Source organism: Crocodylus porosus, unplaced genomic scaffold (genome assembly GCF_001723895.1).
Source record: "Crocodylus porosus isolate Cpor-Errol unplaced genomic scaffold, CroPor_comp1, whole genome shotgun sequence".
NCBI classification, from domain to species: domain Eukaryota; kingdom Metazoa; phylum Chordata; order Crocodylia; family Crocodylidae; genus Crocodylus; species Crocodylus porosus.
Window position 1 is genome coordinate 17,195,775 of NW_017728917.1, and position 22,811 is coordinate 17,218,585.

Consider the following 22,811-nt stretch of genomic DNA (forward strand, 5'->3'; position numbering starts at 1 on the left):
CTACCCTGGGGGTATTTAAGAGGAGGCTGGATGAACATCTTGCTGGGGTCATTTGACCCCAGTACTCTTTCCTGCCATGGCAAGGGGTCGGACTAGATGATCTGCTCAGGTCCCTTCCGACCCTAGAAACTATGAAACTACTATCTCCCAAATAATAGTCACCACATTGTGGTTTCTCCCAAGTTCCAGGGCTGTGTGAACGACTGGAAAGTAATCTGAGCTGCATGCGCTCCCCTGCCGATAATGAAAGTCCCGCTCTGGCCAAGAAACCCACTGTAAAGGGTCTGATGAGTCATTGTTTTACATGGGATCATCCAACAAACTGCACTGGGTTAAATGGGAAAAAGCATCAGTTCTTAAAGGGATGCATACTATTGGCTGGAAGAGCAAAGGCTGCCTTCTACAGGGAGAAAGGCTGCCAGGAAGGAAGGGGGAGGAGGGAATAGGCACAGGAAAGCATAATCTGTAACATAAGACCTGCTGAGCAGTTCTGTACAAGGCACTGAAGGGGACAGCTGCCAGCGTGGGCATATACGTATCCCTTTGCTGCTCCAGCCAGCCAGGAAGCTGGACACTCTTCCAGCAGGAGCAGTGGTGCCATGAACATCTGGGGATGTTAGTGCAAGATTTTCAGAGACTGAAACAATGTCCCCACCTATACCTGCACTTCTGCCTACACCTGTACTTAGGTTCCCAGACTTTACAACAAGCCGTCTGGATGGAACGGAGAAGTCCCTAAAGACTTGACCTGGAATGGTTACTACGGAGCCCAATGTGCTGATAAAAGACCCAGAGTCCTTCGAAGTCTTGCAAGAGGATTTGCATCCTGTCTTATTGAATTCCCCCTGCAGTGTCCTTCCTGTGCTTTTGCTCATGCCAAAATTCAGACACAGGTGTGCAAAGAAGGCAGATGCAAAAAACCCAGTCGTTAGAAACCTTGGGTCTGAGGCTGATAGGTACTGAGCATTTACTCCTCTCCTGAGCTTCACTGGGTAAAGCAAGTCACATCAAGATAGTCCCCTGATGAAGAAGATTACGGAGCCATGTAACTGCCCCAGAGTTTGAGAGATAAACGTGCCACTTGTGGCCTGGGAGATACAGCCCCTTCAGCCTGGTGCCGCCACATAAAGCTCTATCCGCTCCATCTACTCTGAAATACCATGTCGCCCCGACAGCGAATTTTCCGCATTGGATAGCCAATGCCAGAAACAATAAAACTGCAGATGGCAGATACGGGGCATTCAGCGTCCAGCGCTAACTGCCACCAGTCGTTGGGTTTCTTAGCCTGGAATCAGCTCAATACAAACAGATCGACTTTAATAAGAAAATGCTTTAACCCAGCCTCCCAGATGCTGTGGCAACCTTTGTGAGGGAGGGGAGGCTGCTTCAAGAGGAAGCAGCGCCGGAAGCCGACGGAGCAGCACAGAAGCAGAGCCACAGCTGAAGCAGGTTGCTGCTGCGAATAACAAGCCTTCTGCTGCTCTGCCCCCAGCCCCCAAGAGACAGTCCTCTCCCCTCTCCATCGGCTCCTGCCGGCATCGTGCTGCAGCCTGAGGTCACTGGAGCACAGTCCAAATTCCCCTCCAGCACAACAGCAGCACTTCGGAAGGCCTGTGGATGCTCCGGATTTCCAGGAGGGGCGGCTTTTCATTATCTGCCATCTGCTTCCTCGCTAGTCCACCTGACAGCCACCCTCATCCCCTAAGTCTCACTCTGAAAGCTGCTGCTATGGCCACATCCCTAGCCAAAAAGCTAGGGTTCATTGTGAACTCTCAGTTGGTGAAGCTCCCATCACAGTGAGTGGTACATCTGAACTGTACCATCTGGGGCACCTACTTCGGATGAACAATGACAATGAACAATGACATTCATATAAACAACACACAGAGCCAGAATTTCACCAAAAAAGTAGAGCAATCTTAAACATTGTGAGGCTCAGACCTTGCACTAAGGAGGTTTGAGAGGAGATTTAACACTGTCTCTCACCCCATTCTCATTAAAAAGCTAAGCGACTGCTGTGTCGATGCCTACAGTCAGACAGATAGCAAATTAGCTGAGGGGCCGCCCGCATTCAGAGAGTGATGGTGAATGGGTCATATTTGACCTGGAGGGATGTGGGCAGTGGGGTCCCCCAAGGCTCGGTCCTTGGGCCTGCACTGTTCAATTGCTTTATTAGCAACTTGGACGGAGGGGGTGAAAAGCACCCTGTTTAAATTCGCGGACGACACCAAGATTTGGGGTGAGGTGGGCACGCTAGAAGGGAGGGACAGGATACAGCTGGACCTGGACAGGTTACAGGGGTGGGCAAATGGTGGTCAGTTGAGCCCGGTTTTCTCTCCTGCCCAGGGCAGGGGGTCGGACTAGAAGACCTGCAAGGTGCCTTCCGACCCTACATCTATGACTCTGTGAACTTCTCCATTTGGCAGCTTATTCCATAACTGACTGCTTGGGATTTCCCCATGGCATCTGGTACAGGTCCTTGTCAGAGATGGGACACTAAATTAGATGGAGTACCGCTCTGGTGTACTCTGGCTATTCCTTCTAATTCTCCTTGGACTTTTACTCACAGCAAAGCTTGGTGGAAGGGAGATGCATGGGAGGATGCTGGGATTACACTAGAAGACAGTTGCAACATTATAGCTCTTTGGATCTGTATGCCAAACTGAAACGCTACATACGAATATCTCAGCCAGACCGGCCCTTGCTCCAAACACACAAGTGGAGCTGAGCGCTACGCAGACTTGGCATGACAGGCCTTAACCCCTGTGCTGAAAGCTTAGCAAGCCCAAATCAAATAGCAAAGGAGAGGGAGGGACTGAACGTACTCTTAGCTCCCTCTTCTTCCTGTTGTTTAGGGGGAGTCAAAAACACAGACTTTAATTCTGAACAGCGTGTGCAAAATTTCACATCTATTTCGCAATTATACCTACAGTCACATCTACCTCACAGTCACGGAAAATGATGATGGAAATTTGTAAGTATATGTTAGACAAACATTTGTCTGGGAAGCTTTAGACAGAGACGATGCCTTCAGCAGAGGGTCTGATTCGATAACGTCTTCAAGTCCCCTTCCAGGCCCAGTTTTTCCATGGTTCTATCATCCTGCAAACAGTACAACTGTTTGTGAAAATGATCATCCTGGGCTAGCTAAACATGTAATTATCAGACAAGCAGTTGATAATACTGGTAAATGCACGTGCAAAAGTGCATGCATCTGTGTGTGCCTCTTGCAAGCCTGACTGATATAGAAACCTGGGCCACGGCATTTTGTACTTTCTTTGCTGGCTCAGCAGCAAACTGTTAACTCTGAAGCCAAAGATATTCCCAGGACTGAGATGCTATCTAGCAATGCTAGTTTGGCAGCCAGTTCTTTCCTGCACATGCCATATGCTAATCACTAATCCTTGTGCTAACTGCTAGAGCTCTGCTCTCTGGGACATTTTAAGGGGCTCCATTAAGGTGTTCAGAAAAACTGGTTCTGCTAATGCAACTTTAGGCTCTTGGAAAGAAGCAAGTCTGGCACCTACAAAAGAACTTTTTTTTTTTTAAGATTTCTGCTTCTTATTTACAGTTTGCATGTCACTTTGGCAAGGATTCTAGTTTTACCATGGGGTTTGGCCCTATTACTGAAAGAGGAACTGTTGCCCTGATGAGCTTTTCTTAGCGGCCTTATCTGCAGGAAAGGATCCTGAATTGATTTCTGACAGCCTCAAGTCAAACCAGTTAATTGTCAGGCTTTAAATTAGATTCCTAACAGCCAAGACAACTGAAGTAACCACTTTACTCCAGGTAGTCCCTACTTGCAGAAACAGCTATGATCTGGCTGCCACAAGATATTTCTGAGGCTTGGAAACTCCATATTCTTGATGGGATTTTTGGCCCTATCATTTAGTAAATAGAAGAAGAATTAAAAGCTGTATCAGGGATCTTCACATATCCTATGAAGCTTCTTCTCATAGCTTGTCTCAAGATCGTTCCTGCTTGTTTGCAGTTTATTTGGTGTTTATGCTCCTGCTGGTACCTCACCTCCAGTTTCCAAACAGTCCCCTGCTGCTTCAGCCTTGTGCTGTTAGCAGGGGCTGGGATTTGCCATAACTGGCCTTCTCTTTCCCTTGGGAGCACGTAGCCCTGAGTTGGTGCTTTTAAGAACATTTATAGCCATTCCAGTTCAAGTATTAGTCAAAGACACTCTAGCCAAATAGTCTACACCCAGGTGAAGCCAGAGCAGTGGTTTCCAACATGGGTTCCCTGGACAATAAGTAGTGCATGTGGCCATGACGAGCGAGCTGACGATGGCACCAGTCCTGCCATCCTCTTTTCAATTAAAAGGTTGAGAATATGGGTGTGTGGTACCTGTTGGCACTGGATTTAGGACCCAGATGCCTTGTTCCAGGGGGACCCAAAACCCCCAGACCGACCACGACCTTCCCATACGATAATAGGCAAAATTACTGATACACAGCGATAACAGAAAATAATAATACAAGCAATTCTATAGCTGCCAATCCTAGGGCTGACATCAGAGTCACGATACATCTGGACAGGACACAAGCTTCATTCTGAGGGTCTCTCGATGTCAGCAGCCTGGAGGTCAGAGGCTGACCCCATCCCCCCCGTGGGGTGGATGAGACGGGCTGGTGGTATGCCCTCTGTCCACGTACCTCGGGTTCTTCTCTCAGGGAAGCACTGAGCTAAAGGACTGGCCCACAATGAATCAAGTTACAGATCCAGCTACTTGAACAAAAAACTAGCTTGCCAAACATCAGAAGAGCCATCACCAGAGCTTAAGTCGGGATCCAAGGATTGCAGACACTGGTCTGAGAAGAGGTGAATGTGGGACGGTTCCTTCTAACCACCCAACACTTATCCAGGAACATGATCCAGACCTGGATCCAGTTGTTTGTAAAGGAAGCTCAGTTGCCCTCATGCCATGTCGATGAGGATGGAAGAGAGATTTAACACTGAAGGTGGGTCTTGATGGGGGTGGGGGGGGGAGGGGGTCGTGAGGCCCACACCCCTCTCCAATGCTGTCAGAAGGGGCACATTATAGATTTTATTTAACAGAAAACAGAAGATTAAATCAGGGCAATGGCAAGCTTGCCAGGAAGATACATACCTAACCTTCTCCATCTCTGCAGGTTGAGTCTCTCCTGCACACCCAGCACAATGCTTTCAAAAGTGATTTTCTCTTACGCTTTCACCCTGCCCTTCTCTTGGATCTGGACAGTGCAACAGCTCACAGATGTAGTCTCTGATGCCGATCTAAACTACAACATTTCCATTCACTGTCAATAAACTCCCTTTACAATCCACTGCTTTGCAGGGATGGTCCCAGCAGTGCCAGTGCTACCAGCTGTGCAGGAAAAGATAGAGGTCTGCCTCAGAAGACACTGACTGGACACCATGGGGCAGATTTCCTGCTGGAGGGACTGGAGACCGACATGCACTATCCTGTGATATGCACAATGTTTATATAATCAGACTGGCACACAAGGCTCACCCTGATGCACTAATCCATAGGCTCAGGCTTCTCAAGCACCTATGAAAACCTCTCAGACTAAGAGGTCTGCAATGCCCTATAACCGAGACCCCAAGGTGGCTGAGAGTTGGTACTGCGCTATGCTGGAAACTACACCATGCTTGCTGGCTTTGGCTCAAACCAACACTGTTTGCCCTATATTTCCATGCAGGCCACATTAACTTAGCAAAAATGCAAAGGAAAAAAAAGAAATCTCCCAGATGATGCATTGCTCACAGGCCTGGGTTCCCTCACAGCGGCGTGAATGCCTGTCTGGTATGCTTCTAGCAAACTAGCTAGCTCCACATCTGGGACTGATGAAATCCCAACCCTGAATAAAACAACCAGATTGTGGAAAAAAGCAGACTCAGCAAATCTTTTCTGATAGCACCAGTTCTCCATGTTTCACTCGCTAGAGACAAAGATGAGATTTCTTATTGGGTGATTATTTTTTTAAATAAAACAGATTATTTATCTGTGGAACTCCTGGCCACAAGCTATGAAGTCAAAGAGCTTCGATTTTTTTCCTTTAAAGAAATATGTATAATTGTGTTAGCTAGGGTGAAAAGTCAAGAACTTGAGGAAGTAAACCAACCATGGACTGCCTGGGATCAGAAAGAAAATCTCTCCCATTACTCTGTTATTGCATAACTGTCCATTATGGAGCTTCAAAGCCTTTGGGACCGGATACATTTTGTACTAGGATGCCAGGGTGGTTGGACCTACAATGACCAAGATCCTATGAAAATTTCTCAATCAGCATTCCCTCTATGGACCTACGAAAGAGTCTAGGTAGAAGTCAAGTATTTTCTATGTGCTTGTTGCTGAGGCAATGGATGTGAGGCAAGAAGTAGCAAATTGTCTTGGCTGTTTGAATGATAGGTGCATTTGCCTCCTTAACTGCTGGCATAGCAACGCTGGAGGAGGTATTACAGAAAGTCATTTTCCTGGTCTAAGAAGAAAGAGAGATCCAGTGGCTAGTTCAGTATCCACGAAGCTATTCCCAGATAATCTTCCATCTGCTTCTGTATTCATTGGAGTCACTGGCAAAATTCCCACTAATTTCCATGGAAAGAGAACCAGGCTCATTCTTGTCTTGTATAACCCTTGCATAACTGCCCTCCTTCTCCAGTGAAGTCAATAAGTAATAAGCATGTTCAGTATCTTCTAAGACTGGACCAGAAGTGAACTTGGGAAGACACAGCAGGGTCTATCATGCATAAATGCTACCGCCCTATGTAGTGCTCATGACAATAAATAGTCCCACTGGGTCCAGCATAAAGCTACATGGCTGGAGCAGACATGTCCAGAATTGGGCCCTTAAACTCTTTGTGTCTTTGCTTCCTGATCGACAACAGAGGATAATATTTTGCAGGTATCACTGTTATGCTCAGAAGGATGCTTGGTTACAGGCACTTCATCTGTTTTAGAGGGGGACTGATCAACATGGAGGAAGGGAGGAATTACTGAAAATCCTACAACATCCAATTAGTTCAAGCTAATTTCCCAAATCCCTGCCTCGAGGGAGAGCCCTGCTTTAGCCAGGAGCAAGACACAGAAACACCCACAGTGAACAGTTCCAAATAAATATCACCTTTGATCCCAGCGTCCATGTCACCCCGCTTCCCGCAGGGTCAATCATTCATCACACAGAGCAGCTAAGCAACATCTGGTCAGAAAGCAAGGCTGGATCATGTTTCCCGTCAGTGAGGAGGCTCCAAACCCGCACAGACGGCAAAGCCCCTAGAGAGGCACCTCCCACCGAACTGCAATCCTTCTCAGCTCTGATGCTCCCCTCACATCCCTCCCCTAGCAAAAGGTTAGGCAAGGGGCTCAAGCATCTAAAACAGTAAGGGAGACCAGTACGATGGTGCCATTCACAAAGTGAACCAAAGGCCGCCAGCACTGCCAGCGACCAGAGCCTGAGCCTAGGCAATGATTATAGTGTAGCATACACATATCCAAGCTAGCTTTTAAACTAGCTGGCTCTGTCACAGGCAGCCATCCTGCTGCAGCAGCAAGAGAGCTCAATGTAGATTCATTTTCCCTCCTTCTCAGGTGGGTTTTGCAGCTGTGCCTTCAGCGTAAATGCAAAGCAGATACAAACACCTACTGAAAATAGTCTTCCACAGAAGATCCTATAGATTAGACTCTTAAATCTACCAAGCTGCCTCCGCTGCCCCTTCTCTCGAGAAAAGAGCCAGGAGCGTGCAAAAGCATCTTATTGTGGAGCGTGCTTGTGTGGCAATGGCGACTTCTGGGATAACAGCTCTTGGTCAGGAAATCAGAAAGCACCCTGTTAAAAGCCTTTGAAAAGTTAGATCCAGCCTGCAGGGACAGCCAAGCACCTTAGCACGTCTGAGTTCAACGCCAGAACTTCAGACGGGATTTGTGTTGTCGAGGGCAGTCAAGCATCAGAAGTCACCGAGCGATGCCTGTGAGCACCACACCAGACGCGTGGGGAGTTTGGGCAGCCTTCAGACAGCCGGTTGTGGAAACAGCTAAGCGCAGCACAACAGCGTGGGCCGAGTCGTATGGCGAGTTATCACTGACGTACCTGTGCGCTAGGACGAGCAAAGCACGGCTGGGCTGCATCCGTCTCCCACGTAGCCCGAAGTGCCTTGTGTGCAAATTGAATTGCAGGGGTTACGTTGCAGAAAATCTCAACAGCACGAGCAGAGAGGTGAAGGGGCAGGGCCCCTCAAAATATGCACGGTGTTATCAGTGGAGGTTTGTAAACAGAGGCGATGAGTCAAAGAGAGAGAGCAGCGCTGGGCGAGTCAGAGAGGGGCCATCCCACGGTGTGAGAAAAGCTGACAGGGAAATTCTCAAGTCAAGAACAAGACAGCAGGTGGGGGGCTCCCAAGCGGATGCAAGGAAAGGGGTGGCCAGAGAGATGCACACGCACACAAGGGAGAGGCTGTCTGAAAACCTGGCTGTGGGATCTCTCAGAGAATGAGGGTAAGAGGGTAGTTTTCATCTGAGCCGTGCTATGAGTGGGTAGCCTGTGAAGCTGCTTGAGGCTTTTTGCCTGTGTGGTCATGTTGCTTGGCACGCAAAGAGAGGTGGCAGCAGCAAACTAGGCGCTATCTGTGGAGGTAGCAAATGCCATAGTAAAAGCAACCAGAAAGGGCCCTTTCTTCTTGTCCCAGGAAATGTTTATCTTTCATTTTCAAGCTGAATGCCCAATGGTCTCAAACTCACAATTGCAGTATTCATACCAAAATTAACCCCCTGCCACCACATTCAGAGCCCCGGAGCACTATGGGAAACCCAACGTGCTTCCGGAGCAATGGTGGGCAGGCCTCTTTCAGGCCGTCGGGGTTGCCTCCCTGTCCCAGGTGAGTTGGGTGTTTCACTACCCAAACAAAAGGCAACCAATCCTATCATGTCAAATTAGAAATCTCTACGGTTTACAATGCAGACGTTGGGGCGTCTTGTGCACGGGCCACAGACAGGAGACAACAGGCCCAAAAGTGGGTCTTTGCCTCCAAATTTACTGACCCTCTGAGATAAAAGAGAATTCCTGCTATTTATAATAACGTGATGTTTGATATCCTCAGTGGCACCCCATCAACTGAGATGGAGGGACAGCGTCTAAACTCAAACAGGTCTGGCATTCGGTTCAAGGGAGGCAAAGGAAGATCTGTTCAGTGCAGACAACAAAGTACAAGCTGCAGCAGATCTTGGTCTTATCTCTAGCATCTGTTGGCCTCCAAGGCTTCAAAATTCCTCAGCTGTAAATTATCACCAGGGCAGGGCACACCCAGCTGGGAAAAAACTTACCCCACCCTAAAAAGTGCAGCAAGATGGTGCAGCTGTAACGAGCACTGCAAACCAAACCTGCCATAAAAGGAGCAGTCAAGGGAAAACAAGCACGGGGTTCACAAACTAGTCAACCTTCTGGCCAGCAAGAATAATGCTATTCCTATTTTCAGGCTGTGGTCTTGCCTGCCTGCATTTCTCAAGAACTGTGCTGTTTCTGGATGGAGACCTCCAAGAAACAGAAGTTGCTAGTGTTTCAGTAGTTTGCTTGGTGAGGCTGTGTTCCTACAAGCACAGTCAGAGGTCCTGATCATCTGCGGTTGTGAAGGGGCTGGAGATGTAGACCTCAGTGTTTTAAGAAGGAAATCATACACCGTGAGCCAAACCTCCCACAGTACATACAACTGCATAAGTATCCATCTTCACATCCTTTCTCAGAGCACGCTGGAGGAAAACAGGCACTATATATCGGCAGTGCACCCAGCCCAAGGGTGGCTGCATAGCAACAGTTGGGGATATGAGTTCAGCTGCTTTGAATAAAGTCCGTAAATCCCCCGCTGCTTGCCAAAGGCTCCATGAATTACTTCTATTATAACCATATGAGCACTCACTCAATGGCCTCTGACAATCTGAAGAGTCATCTTGTGTCATTTATGACCCGATGTCCTCCACATTTTGATTCAGAAGGTGCTGCATGGAGTCACTAAGCTCATTAGCTGTCATTGAACTGTCACTTTTGGATGCCTCCTCTTTCTCTCCCCCTGTCCAGGATGCTCTCAGCTTTGCATTCACTGGACTTTCCAAAGGATGAGCTTGGCAAAGTACAGGTCACCCAGGCTTTCAGTCACCTCCAGGTGGAACAGGCTCTCAACGCTCACATACTCGCCTAACCTCCATTTCTGACCCCAGACTGAGGTTCTGGCTTCATGATGAGGACTTCTCTGGCCACGTTGATGGAGGTAGCAAAACTACTCCCAGGACAGTGACACCAGCTGGAAGACTATGAATTGGGGCAGGTCACAAATGAGACACCCGCTGAATTTGAGAGTCCCCTCATTGTCTACTCTGGAGAACAGAGCTGAGAGGAACTTGTTTTCTTCAGGCAGCACAGAGAAAAACCAGACAGACAGAGAAGTGGCAAGAAATGAAACTCTTCCATTTTCCACTCTAGGCCATACCCAGGAGAACCTTCCCAAATGGAAGGATTTACTAGGAGGTGAATAAACAACAAGGAGCCAGGGCTCTCTCCAGTCTTCAATGTGCTATGAGCATTCAACATGCAAAGCCAACTGGGCAGGCAAAACCATTCAGCACAGACCAGAATAAACAGCTTCATGTCCTAGAGCTTTCCAAGTTGCTGCCTCTCAAGAGGAAGAAAGGCTATTCACAGTCAAGGGGATGGTGATAGTTAAACAAGAGAACTTAGAAAAAGGGGAACATGGTAAAATGGAGAGAAAAATCTCTCAGAACCCAGTTATCCTAATTAAATGTGGGCCTGAGCTACTACATCAATTCTGGCAGGCCGCAGGAATCCAGATCTCTCTGTCTGACAGCAGTATCACTTCAGGAATAACAGTAGCAGTCGCTTAATTAGCATCCTTTTCCAGGATGGAAGTACAGCCATTAATTGCACAGGGTTACAAGTGCAAAGAGCAACTTTTCCACCTGACTCCATGTCTGCCCCTGTACCTATGAAAGCCAGTGGAAATGGCTGTATCAGATGGTGAATTGGCCTCAATTCTGAGATGCTGAATGCCCAAAACTCTTATGGAAGTCACTGAAGACTAATTTGGACAACTGCCAAAAGGGGACCATACTTCTCTAACTGCAGCAATGCTGTGAAGCTGACCTAATCCTTGCAAGGTGGTTTCAGGCTCTTTATTAAAAGTCCTTTGTAAAATGAGTTATTAATTATGAATCAGTAGTATTATGGGGCATTTCTGGTTTTGTCCTGTGACACTGAAAACCAGAGGGGTCTCCATTGGTTGAACTGCAATGGATGCTCAGGCTATGGGACCGTCATGATACCATATAAATTGTATCACTAAGCTCTGGGATATCAAACAACAAATGATAGACTCTCCTCTTCCATGCATCAAAGTGAGTTTCCTAGGCTCTTCAAACCCATCTCTTTCCTCCAACCCTTGTATCACTGATAAGCCTTCTGCACCTGCCCTCATGTCTCTTGCATTGAATGTATATATTGTGCCCATCCAGATTTGACTGTTCAGTCTCTAGGACAGGGCCTATGCCTTCTGGTATTTGCAAAATATCACCTACACCCTATGGTGCTGTAGGAGCAACAAAATGAAACTTGACATTGGTCAGCACAATAAATTGTTCCTTCATCTCTACAGATTTGTATGCACCTACAGTAACTCACGGCATTTGTGCCAGGAGGGGTTGCAGATCTCAATTTACATGTGCATTCTGGCTTGCATACATACAAAGTAATATCCATCCATTTGCCACAACCACATTCAGAGGTGTTTGCATGCCACCTTTTGATTTGGACCAACCTTTGAACTAGGATTGACCAAGGCCAAACCTAGGGTGTGACACATTTGTTATTTTGATTCAATGACGTCCCAGCCACAGGAACGATGTTGCTATAAAAAGGTCTGTGACATCTGCTCAATAAGACTCCTTTTTTCCCCCACCTACCCCATAGAAAAAGCTTTCCCCCACTACCCATCCCATCTCCTCAGTCCTGCCCTGTGATTAGAATAGACTGAGGCAGGAAGGGGAGCTCCCACCATGCTGGTGGAAGAGGAGGGAAGAGTTTCCTCTCTGCTTTTAGCCAAAAGAAGGTGGACTGCTGTTCAACCCACACACCATTACTTTAATCCTTACCCTAACGAGAAAAGTTCTGGCAGAAGGCTTAAGCCTAGAAGTATGACCTGGGTCAGTGCAAATTGGTTCTGGCCAATTAACCCTACAGGTTAGTTTTACAGTCAAGGGCCCTCTAGGACAGACCCTTTGATTTGTATTGATTTGTTTTAACGCCTATTTAACTCAAATGTTGTGAAAACAATTGGGGGGGGGGGGGAGATCCCTTTGGTAATTAAAGGGTCAAAGACAGGTCCCAATCTATTGCTCTGCATCTGTGGAGGGGACCTCCAGCTCGGTGAACACCTGTTCACCAGGGCACCCTTGGGGAAAACCAGGATTAATGGCCACAAACTCCTGGAAGATCGTTTCAGGCTCAACATTAGGAAAAACTTCTTCACAGCTGGGGTGTCCAGGCTGTGGAATAAGCTCCCTCCAGAGGTGGTCCAATCACCTACCCTGGAGATCTTCAAGAGGAGACTGGACAGGCACCCTGCTGGGGTTACCTGACCCCCAGTTGTCTTTCCTGCCAGGTGCAAGGGGCTGGACCCGATGATCTTCCCAGTTCCCTTCCAGTCTCACAATCTATGAATCAGATTGTGACTCTCCTGGCATTGCTGAGATGAGCAAGACATCACTGCTGCCTGTGCCCTTATACCTGTTCTTTCCCCTTAGCAGCTCACCTCGAAAGCCTCCCCATTAAAGCTGGCACCTTAATTACTGAAGCTAGAGTTTAACCAGAAGCTCCTGCACAATATGGAGTCTAGCTGTAATGGGCTTCCAGAGGGAAAAAGTGAACCGGTCCAGAGACATAGCTCCAACCAGGGCCTTTGCACACACTGCAGCTTGGGACAACAAAGGCTTGGATCAGCGTGGCTGAAGATCAGAACCTCCTGTCCCTTCCCTGCAGATGCAGAGTTAACCTCCAGACAAGCTAAGCCCACTTCTTCCCCTCTCTCAAACCTCTTGCACATATCAGAGATTCTCAGGAAACTGAACTGAGCCAAGAACTAGAAAGCATTCCACATGAAAGGCCTGGCCGCCAGCGACACATGGAGCTCATTACCAATCCATGTTTCAGTGCTGGATGGGCACGTTTGTTTGCAACAGCAGATCACAGATTCAGCGCCCGATGCCTTCCCTTTAATAGGCAAATCCGAGGATGTGGGAAATGGCACTCCAGCCTGGGTTGTCCAAAGCCTGTACTAACATAGTGGCCTATTGTTTCAGCAGTGCACTTATGTATTCTCTCTCAGAGCTCCAATTTCATATGGGAGCCTGAACTAAGAAAGCTTACCCTGCAGCTGAAAGGAAAAGGAGAACAGCCCTGGAGGGCCCCTTCCATTTTCACACTCGTGCCTGTCTTGCAGCGCCAGCCAGAGCAAAGGCAGCTCAGCTCTGCTGCCTGCAAAGGTGAAGAAATGTGTCGGCCGGCTGCAAACAGGACCCGCTCCCACAAGCCCCGTGCATGCAGAGCCCCGGGTGGTTCCAGCACGGAGAGTTTCAGAGCAGGCACAATGCCTGTAGCCAAAAAGCAAGGGAAGACAGAGCATGCATCCTCTGTGCCACCTAGTGATTTGCTCCCTTTCATTTGCTAGCACACAGCGCCCAGTGCAGACAAGCTCAGCATCCCAGTTTTTTCATCATGACAGTGAAGCAGACCTCAGGTGAGCAACTGTAGCACCACAGTTGAGGTCTCACTTCAGTGACCTAAGCTGGCTGCCTTGGTTCCTCAGCTGCAAGACAGATGTCATGCTATTTACTTACCTCACTGGGAAGATGGGAAATATAATACAGGTAGATAAAAATTGTGGGGCACTTCAAGCCCCTCAGATGAAAAGCACTTGGAAAGAGGTGAGCACGTTTTGTTGTTAATAAAGATTTTAAAAAATGAGAGTATTAGCTTATTTTTCCACTCCCCCAGCAGTAATATCCACATGTGGAGCTTGGAATTTCCCCTTGTGCTACCTCTAGTTCAGCTGCTCTAGAGAAAAATCAGGGACGACACCAACGTTGACTGTGAGGTTTGTGCCAAGATTTTCTAAAGTGCCAACTGATTTTTGTGTGCATAACCTGAGACGGCATAAAAAGGTCTGATTTTCAGATGGCCAAGGTGCACCGTACTCTGGAAACCAGGGCTCTTTGTGGCATCTTACACTGATGACGCACCTAAGTCAATCGTTGCTTCAGACAATCTTGGTTTGTATGACCAGTGCCTGTACTTTAAAACGATTTTGCTCCAAGTACCAAAGGAGGACATGAGTTTATTAACTGTATATAAGATAGGGGTGCAATGGGACAAGAGCCCACAAGCTTCCAGGAATTTTGGGGTGCGCTAGATCTAAATGTAGTGACATTACAAGATCCAATTTAGGTGGTTTGAGTTCCCATCTAACACAATGCAACACAATGCTCAAAAGTTAGTTAAATCATCATTCATACGAATTCCCAGGCACATACCTGCTTGTGAGAAGAAAATCAAAACAAGAGTCACTTGCATTCCTCCTAGCACAGGGGTGGGCAAAATACGGCCCGTGGGCTGGATCCAGCCTGCCAACAGATTTGATCTGGGCTACAAGTGGACAGCTGCCACCGCGTGGTGCCACGCGGACAGGCCTGCTTCTGCCCAGCAGCATCAGGCATCAGCTGTGGACCTGGGAAGGGCTCAGGAACCAGGATGCAGAACCTGCCAGAAGTGTCCACATCTGATCCACCACCTTCCTGGCACAGTGGAAGCTCCTGTCTGGAGCCCTGACCCAGAATCTGCCAGGAGCATCAGCCGTGGACCCAGGCAGGAGCTGCTGCCGTGTCAGGTGGGTGGTAGCATCTCTTTCTCTCTCCTTCCCTTCCTCCCCTTCCCTCCAGAGCCCGGCCAAAGCTGTAGTTTGCTAGGAGCCCCGACGCTCATGTGTGGACCCAGACAGGAGCTTCTGCTGTGCCGAGCTGTGCCATGGGGCTCCCGCTGAAATACAGCTACAGCCGGGTTCTGGAGGGAGAGACGAGATGAGACGAAACAGAGTGAGACGCAGGTGGATGTGGCCCTCGAGAGGTCCCCAAAATTAATTTAGTGGCACTCCAACCAAAATAATTGCCCACCCCTGTCCTAGCATATGTGGATGAGCCATGAAAACAGGCACATCTAGTACCAGTGGTCTCAAGATTAGTACCATTCATATAACAGGATGTTCAGCATGGGGAGATACCTTTCCACCAGAATCTCCCATCTCCCCCACCCTCCTAACCTCCCATCCAGCCAGGACCCCTTTTCCATTTAGGGACACAGAAAAGACAGAAAGGCTGTAACTCCCCAGTGCCTGCTCATGACCCTCAGATTGAAACCCCCTCTCCTATAAAAACCTGCCAGCATTGGCATTCTTCCCCAAATTCTTCTCCGGCTCATTAATGCAGATTTTGCTGGAAAACTTCTATCCTTACTTCCAGATGCCTTCAATTCAACCCCAAGGGCAGAATTTGGTCCTGCAGTGAAACACAGTCAAGGAATTCATTGTGTGATGCACAAGCTAGACTAGAACCCAGCTCACGCTCTCCCAGAGCTGAGCAGGCCCCAAGCGGATCGAGAACGGCCAAAGCTTTCTCCTGCTCTGACCCTGGTAGCTGGGATTTTGTACGTACAGGCACTGCGGGAGTGCCCTTTTCAGCAGCCACTTTTCAGGCACACTTTAAAACAAACTCAGCTCCCTTGCAAGTTACTTTTTTCCTGCTTGTGTTAGGCATTATTTTGGGGGTTGAGCATTTTGGGGGTTGAACAACTCACAGAAACAGCAGGATTTAAGAGACCCCTAGTAAATCCAGCATCAAGCAAATTGTTAAGTGCTAAAGACATAACAAGCACCAGGAGCTGGAGGCTGAAACCAGATAAACCCAAATGGGAAATCCATCACCAATTTTTTAGCAGGGGGGAGTGATTAGGCACTGGAGCCATGGGTGGATTCCCCATCTCTTGCTGACTTCAGAGCAAGGCTGGGTGCCCTTCTGGGAGATACGTTTTAATGACACACAGAGTATGCTTTATCATCAAACACAACCCATCAGGCTAAACACAAGGGTAAACTGGGTGAAAATTAAATGCCTATGACATATGAGAGGTCAGACTGGGCAATCTAATGGGCAATTCTAGCCCTGAACTCCATGAATACTAAGAATTTTTAAGGCAACAATGATTACAAGAACAGACCTACAGCCCCAAATCTTCTGAATCTCAAAGCCACATCCCGCTATCCTTGAAGACTCCCTGAACTGGGATTTGCATCTCAATTATGACTAATTCTGAACTACTGTATTGGCTCACAATCAACACGCCCCAGAATAAAATACACACCACATTTTTGAAAGGCAGAATGAAGGGAAAAAAGTTCTTTCCTTGCACTACATGTGCATTGTGTGTGAGAAAATACGATACTTCCCATTCTGGAGGTCCACAGGGTAGTCAGAATAACACCCTGGATTTTATACCTTGAAAAGTGGCCTGACCCAGTTCTCAAAGGCCCTGAGCACCCTTTCTTGCTCTGGTAAATAAGGGTCCAAAGGTATTGTGAATCCATAGGAAAACCTTGACTATTTTGCAACCAAAGGAGACTGGGAATAGCTGGGAAGAGTCTCTACAGCTCTGCTGGCTCTCACTTACCAACAGGCACCAAAGGATTCCCATTTCAGCCCTGTATAGGAAGAGGCTGGGTCTCCATTTGTCTACACCAGGGCTGCTCCACTGGGTTCAGTGGAGTGCCATGCCCATCAAAGAGGAATGTTGCTTCAAATGCTCCCTGCTAAAAGGATTTCTTCCAACAAGGAAAGATTCAGATCGGTTGCAGGATGGAGTGACTACTTGTTTAACTGCTTTGGAGGCTGCAGATGCCGCAAGCCCCCAGCTTGGCAGCTCAGAGCATGCTGCCATTCCAAAAGCTCATGCACACTACAACCCCCCAGGTTTCCCCAGCAAGGCTCTTGGATGAGTTGGCCTTGTGCCTCATTTAGCTGAAATTTCAGCTGTCACAGACACTAAGGGACAGAGGCTACCACAGTGCTCCATTCACTCCCCTTTTCCAGCAGACCCTTCTCTCTCAGGCCTATATTCAATGGTCCCATCTACATCAGTAGTCCCCACCTTCCCTCCAAACTCCCCTTGCTGCAAAATGTGGTGTAGCTCCACTGATGGTAGCACTGACCGAAGCTTTAGTGTACACAAGGTGTCAGCAGCTTCTGGCATTTTAACACTGTCAAGTAGGCTTGATATGAGGTAGAACAATGGTAAGTTCCCTATCATCCAGTACTCTCTTCCCTATACCACCAAACCTACTTGCTAACACAGGTAAAATTACACCAAAGCAATGATGGAAACAGCAGACAGAAAGGAGCTAATCATAAACAATCCCAGAGAGAGGAAAGCAACTTCACAGGGTCAGATTCTGACCAAGCCAACCCCAGGCTTTTACTGGAATTACTTTGCACTGAAAGCAACATAACCCAGAGAAGGATCTGGTTCAGAGATTGGGTCTGGAGTCAAATACCTAACATTTATTCAACAAGATTTTACAACGGATTATTACATGTGTGTTGGCTAAAATCAAACATGGTAGCAATGTATCATCTGAGTCTGCCCTCAGTCACCAGCGTGAATCTGGAGCTGGCACTACTAAAATCAGTGGAGTGACTCTAATAATCTACATGAGAGACAAGGATTTCTTAAGTGATGTCTTTTATTGCATAGCTGGTTCATATTTTCTGCATAATTTCTGGACCAACCTAGATACAACATTACCATGATAAACTGCACAGGTGTGATTGAGGCCACAGCTAGTTCAGGCTAATCAACTAAAGGTCTAAAGTCAATGTACATCAATTAAAGCTCATTAACCTTTCTGCATGGATGATCTCATTCAAAAGTAATTTGTTAAACTTTCCTAAGCGGTCTCTGCCTAGTCAAACTGTGAGAGCAGAATTTAAAATAACAGGCCTGATTCTGTTTCCATTGAAGACAATGGGGATTTTGCCACTGACTTCAATGGAGACAAGCGGGGTTCCCTTGTCCTGCAGTGGCCGGGGGATGGATTCTGATCCGAGACTTTGTCTGTACAGAAACAAAGACTACGATAACCAGATCGGTAGCAATTTAGTTACATCAGTGCGCTTTGGCCTGGCAGCACTCTGACTGTAAAATCACCATGCCCCATTTCTATAAAACCTGCGGTTTCAATACAAGCTGTTCCACCCTCAGACTTGCACTGACATAACTGAAGGTAGGAATTCCAGCTGATCTCATTATTTCCATTCCAGTTTCTAACAGGTGAAGCCTTAATAGGTCTGCGTCCAATGAGCATCGGTAGTCTTCCTTCCTCCCATATTTCAGACCTTGATTCCTGCTCAAATAAAAGCAGAATACTTTAGAAACTTCGGTTCACAAAAGCTTGTGCTTTCTACATATCTCATTTAGTCAGTCTATAAAGGTGTAAACCTACTCTGCTTTCTGCAAATGTTTAGACACACAGTTAGCACGGATCAGCAGCAGGTGGACGTGACTGTACTTCAGTTATCCCAGGAAACACACCCAGAAGAACCCTAGAAATAACGGGGGAAACATTGTCTGGCCCAGCGGGGACTTCGGGGCTTCTTCTGGAACTCCACTTCCCAATATTAAGAGAAATAACTTAAAACAAATAACTTAAAACTTCAGACTCCTCTCTCTCACTCTTTGTATATGATGGCTTAAACAGGCAAGCCAGAGTCAAGGTGGCTAATGTCAATGTGACCTCATCTAGAACGGCAGAAAAGGTTTCACAGGGCTGTGTACAATTTTAGGCCTCCCACTACAGAAAGGATGTGGACAAGTTGGAGAGAGTTCATCGGGGGCAGTGAAAATGGTTTGTGGGCTGGGGGACATGACTTATTATTGTGGGCTTATTTAGTCTGCAGAATAAAGGCTAAGAGGGGATTTGATAGCAGCCTTCACCTACATCAAGGGTGGCTACAAAGAGGATGGAGCTGGACTGTTCTCAGTGGTGGCAGATGACAGAACGAAGAGCAAAAGTCTCAAGTTGCAGCAAGGGAGGTTTAGGTTGGATATTAGGAAAAACTTTCTCGCTATAAGAGTGGTGAAGCACTGGAATAGGTTACCTAGAGAGGTGGTGGACTCTCCATCCTTGGAGATTTTTAAGGCCCAGCTCAACAAAACCCTGGCTGGGGTGATCTGGTTGGGGATGGTCCTGCTTTGAGCAGTGGGTTGGACTAGATGTGACCTCCCGAGGTCCCTTCCAGCCCTAATTTTCTATTATTCTATGAGTCTATTAAAAAACACTGTTTTTCCAGTTGTTTCTTGCTGCATTTGACCACAACCTTTCATAAGTCCTTTTTCTCTGTTTGTGCAGGTCTTTCAAAAAGCAAGAGAGCAGGAGAAGGAGTCTATAAAAGCAGGGAAACTATAAGAAAGGTAATAAGGCTCAGCTGCAGGACTAGCAATTCATTTTACCTCATATGCTGAAAACAACTTTCAGATGACATGTATCCCTTTAAGTCAGGGGTGGCCCAGCCACAGCATGTGTACCACGAGTCACACAGGCATCCTCCGTGTGTGGCATGTGGCAGATCAGAGAGGAAGTGGAAAATACAGCTGCAGGAATGACCGGAAGCAGAAAACAGAGCAGCAGATCAGGCAAGGAGCAGAAAGCAAAGCAGCAGACCAGGCCAGGGAATGGGATCAGTGGCACTTGGGGAAGGCGCAGGGCTTACCCCACGGCACTCCTGCCAAAAAAGATTGGCTCCCATTGCTTTAAGGAATTAATACTCACTTCTAATATGAGCATTGAGGGGCAGATCACTCATCTGCAGGCATGAGATCTCAAATACCTGGCCTAAACGAGGAAATGGTCCAGAAGGTATGTCCCACGAGGCTCTGTGCCTAAAACTTTACCTGCAAAGATACCTTATTCAACATGAAATAAGATCATTTACAAGACCTCTTTAAAAGAGACTTTTCCTGCATCAGGGACATGGTCTTGCAAAGTACCAGAGGGCACTCAGCTTCAGGCACGGGACTGTGGGGCTGGCTTCCTATCGCTCCTCCCCCCACCCACGTCTCTGGGAAGAGTGCACAGCTTCTTGCACATGTTTGAGGGGCAGTGGGGCCTGGCCAGTGTGCCCAGCTCACTGTCCCCCACTGGAAACCTTGTTATAAATCTTTGACCCACACTCCCATCACTGTTTTCTCTTTTGCCATCTCCCGCAATCTCTTGTTATGTATCCCGCGGCCTCTTTACATGAGACGCTTAACGTTTTCTTGATGGGCTTAGGCCCACCACTTCCTTACGTAACAAATAACCCAGTAAACTCAACAGGCAAGGCTCAGTACCTCACAGCCTACCAATTACTCTCTGTGCAGTCATTGTCGCTCTGTTTAACTGCAGCACTCTGCCCCTGAACCACAACCACTTGTGCTCACACTTAATGATCATCTCGTGAGATCAATCTCTTGAGAAAACACTGAGAGTACTCAAAGGATTTCAGTCAAGTGCCCAAATAAATGTCTTCAAGATCATAAGCCATGAATGCACCTTCCTATTTTAAAATAATATGATGAAACAAATTTTCCTCCCAACTGCTCGGGTGCAATATCCGCATAAAATCTGGCCTTCTTGCTGTCGAACACACACATCCTTGTGCTGATCTGTTGCTGCACTTTTAAGAAAACGTGCAAATACCAAAATACAGTTGCAGATCCAACACTTAACACAGACGTTGCTAACTGGAAAGCTGCAGTCTACAGCTGCATGGCTGGGTTAGTAAACTTCAGATGCAGCAGTAAACATAACACAGGCACCCACATCTCATGCCTTTTCCAAATCGCAGATTATTCAGCCAAACGTTTAACCTTTTTTTTTTTGAAAAAAAAGATTAAAGTGATGGACTATCCACTATAAAGTGAAAATTGCCTCTCACTTAGACCATGCTGGAAAAAGAAAATCAGCTAACAATCTAGTCAACATGATCTTTGGAATTTGAGTAAATAACTTTAAAAGCACCACAGCAGAACCTCTGCTGTAATCAGAAAGCATAAGAGCACCGTTAAACTACAGGAATTACTCAATAATGCCTCTCTGGAAATAGGAACCAATTTCTTTTTGAACAAAAGAGAGGAAAGCAGACAGTGAAATGATTAACCCTTTAAATCCCTGCCTATTTATATTCTGGCCCTGCAAATGCACAACCTTCTCCCGAGGCAGAAAACAATGTAATCCCCCTCTGAACGGGGCAACAATTTCTGGATTTTGGAGGTACTGTAATACGTTTCGGAGCAACATACAGCACCTGGTTCCAGAACCAGGCATTTCTTCACTTTCGTTAGTCCTATCCCAGCCTTAAAGGCATTTTCATTGAAAGGCACGAGTACAACATTGAAATCAGTTTACTCCTTGGCCTCATCCTGTCGAGAGGCTCCAGAGGCTGCATATGGAACGGGGCAAGCCAATACCTGGGGATAAGTCAGAAAATAATACTATAAGAGGCAAGGATTTCTTGTGTGTGAGAGATCTTGAAGAGTGAGATGGGACCAACGGTTTGGTTGGGACACAGTTGGACAAGCTTTCGGATAAGATATTCTACATTTGGTCAAATGCTTCGCCTTTGAAACTTTGCATAACAAACTCTAACCCGACTATACTGTTTGTCCATTAAAAGACGTCCCCCTAAGGAATCCTTGCCTCTTGCATCGTTTCTACGGCGTCTACATCACTCTTACCCCTACCAGCAACGGGAATAACAAGAAAGAGGGTGATAAATCACAAGAACAACAACAGTAATAATAATAATGACGATCGTGATGATGATAGATGAGAATGATGGTGACTAATAACAGCAGTAATAATGACGATGATGATGGCAGCAGCAATAATAATTGTACTGATGATGGCAATAATGATTGCAGCAATAACAGTAATAATGATGAGTATGATCATGAAGAGGATAACAGTGAAGGATGTGATTATATTCCTTTGTATTTGACACTGGTGTGGCCACATCTGGAGGGCTGTGTCCAGTTCTGTGCCCCCCGGTACAGAAAGGATGTGGGCGTATTGGATATGTAGTCCGACCCCCTGGGCAGGGGGTCAGACTAGAAGATCTGCAAGGTCCCTTCCGACCCTACATCCATGACTATGAGCGTCCAAAAAAGAGACAAAAATGGTTCGGGGGCTGGGAGCCACGACTCATGAGGAGAGGCTGCAGGAACGGGGATTATTTAGTCCGCAGAAGAGAAGCCCGAGAGGGGATTTAATAGCAAACTTCAACTCCCTAAAGCAGGGCTGGGAAGAGGATGGAGCTGGACTGCTGTCAGCCGGCAGAGCTAGGAGCTAGGTCTCGAGTTGCAGAAGGGAAGCGGAGGCTGCATACTAGGAAAAACTTTCCCGCTAAGTAAAAGAGTGGGAGAAGAGGTGCTGGCCTCTCCACCCCCGCAGGCTTTTCGGCCCGGCCAGACAAAGCCGTGTCTGGCACGATGTAGCCGGGGCTCTGGGCAAGGGCCGGGACTAGCTGTGGCCTCCCGCCCGGCCCGGCGGTTAGGAGGCGGACAACGAAGCCCGCCCGAGCCCGGCCGGGGCGGCACTCACCCGGGCGGCGGCCGCTGTGCAGGTAGACGAGGAGCAGGAGGCAGGAGCCGAGGCCGGCGGCCAGGGCCAGGCGGTGGCCGCAGCCCCTC

At 47.5% G+C, this 22,811-nt stretch overlaps 1 protein-coding gene across 1 annotated transcript in view; it reads right to left on the bottom strand.

Annotated features, from left to right (window-relative positions):
• CHST13 (carbohydrate sulfotransferase 13) overlaps positions 1 to 22,811 on the bottom strand; it is a 57,526-nt gene that overhangs the window by 30,335 nt on the left and 4,380 nt on the right. The window contains exon 2 of the mRNA XM_019537010.1: positions 22,723 to 22,808. Coding sequence (XP_019392555.1) covers positions 22,723 to 22,808 — 86 coding nt within the window. The remainder of the gene's footprint in view (positions 1 to 22,722; positions 22,809 to 22,811) is intronic.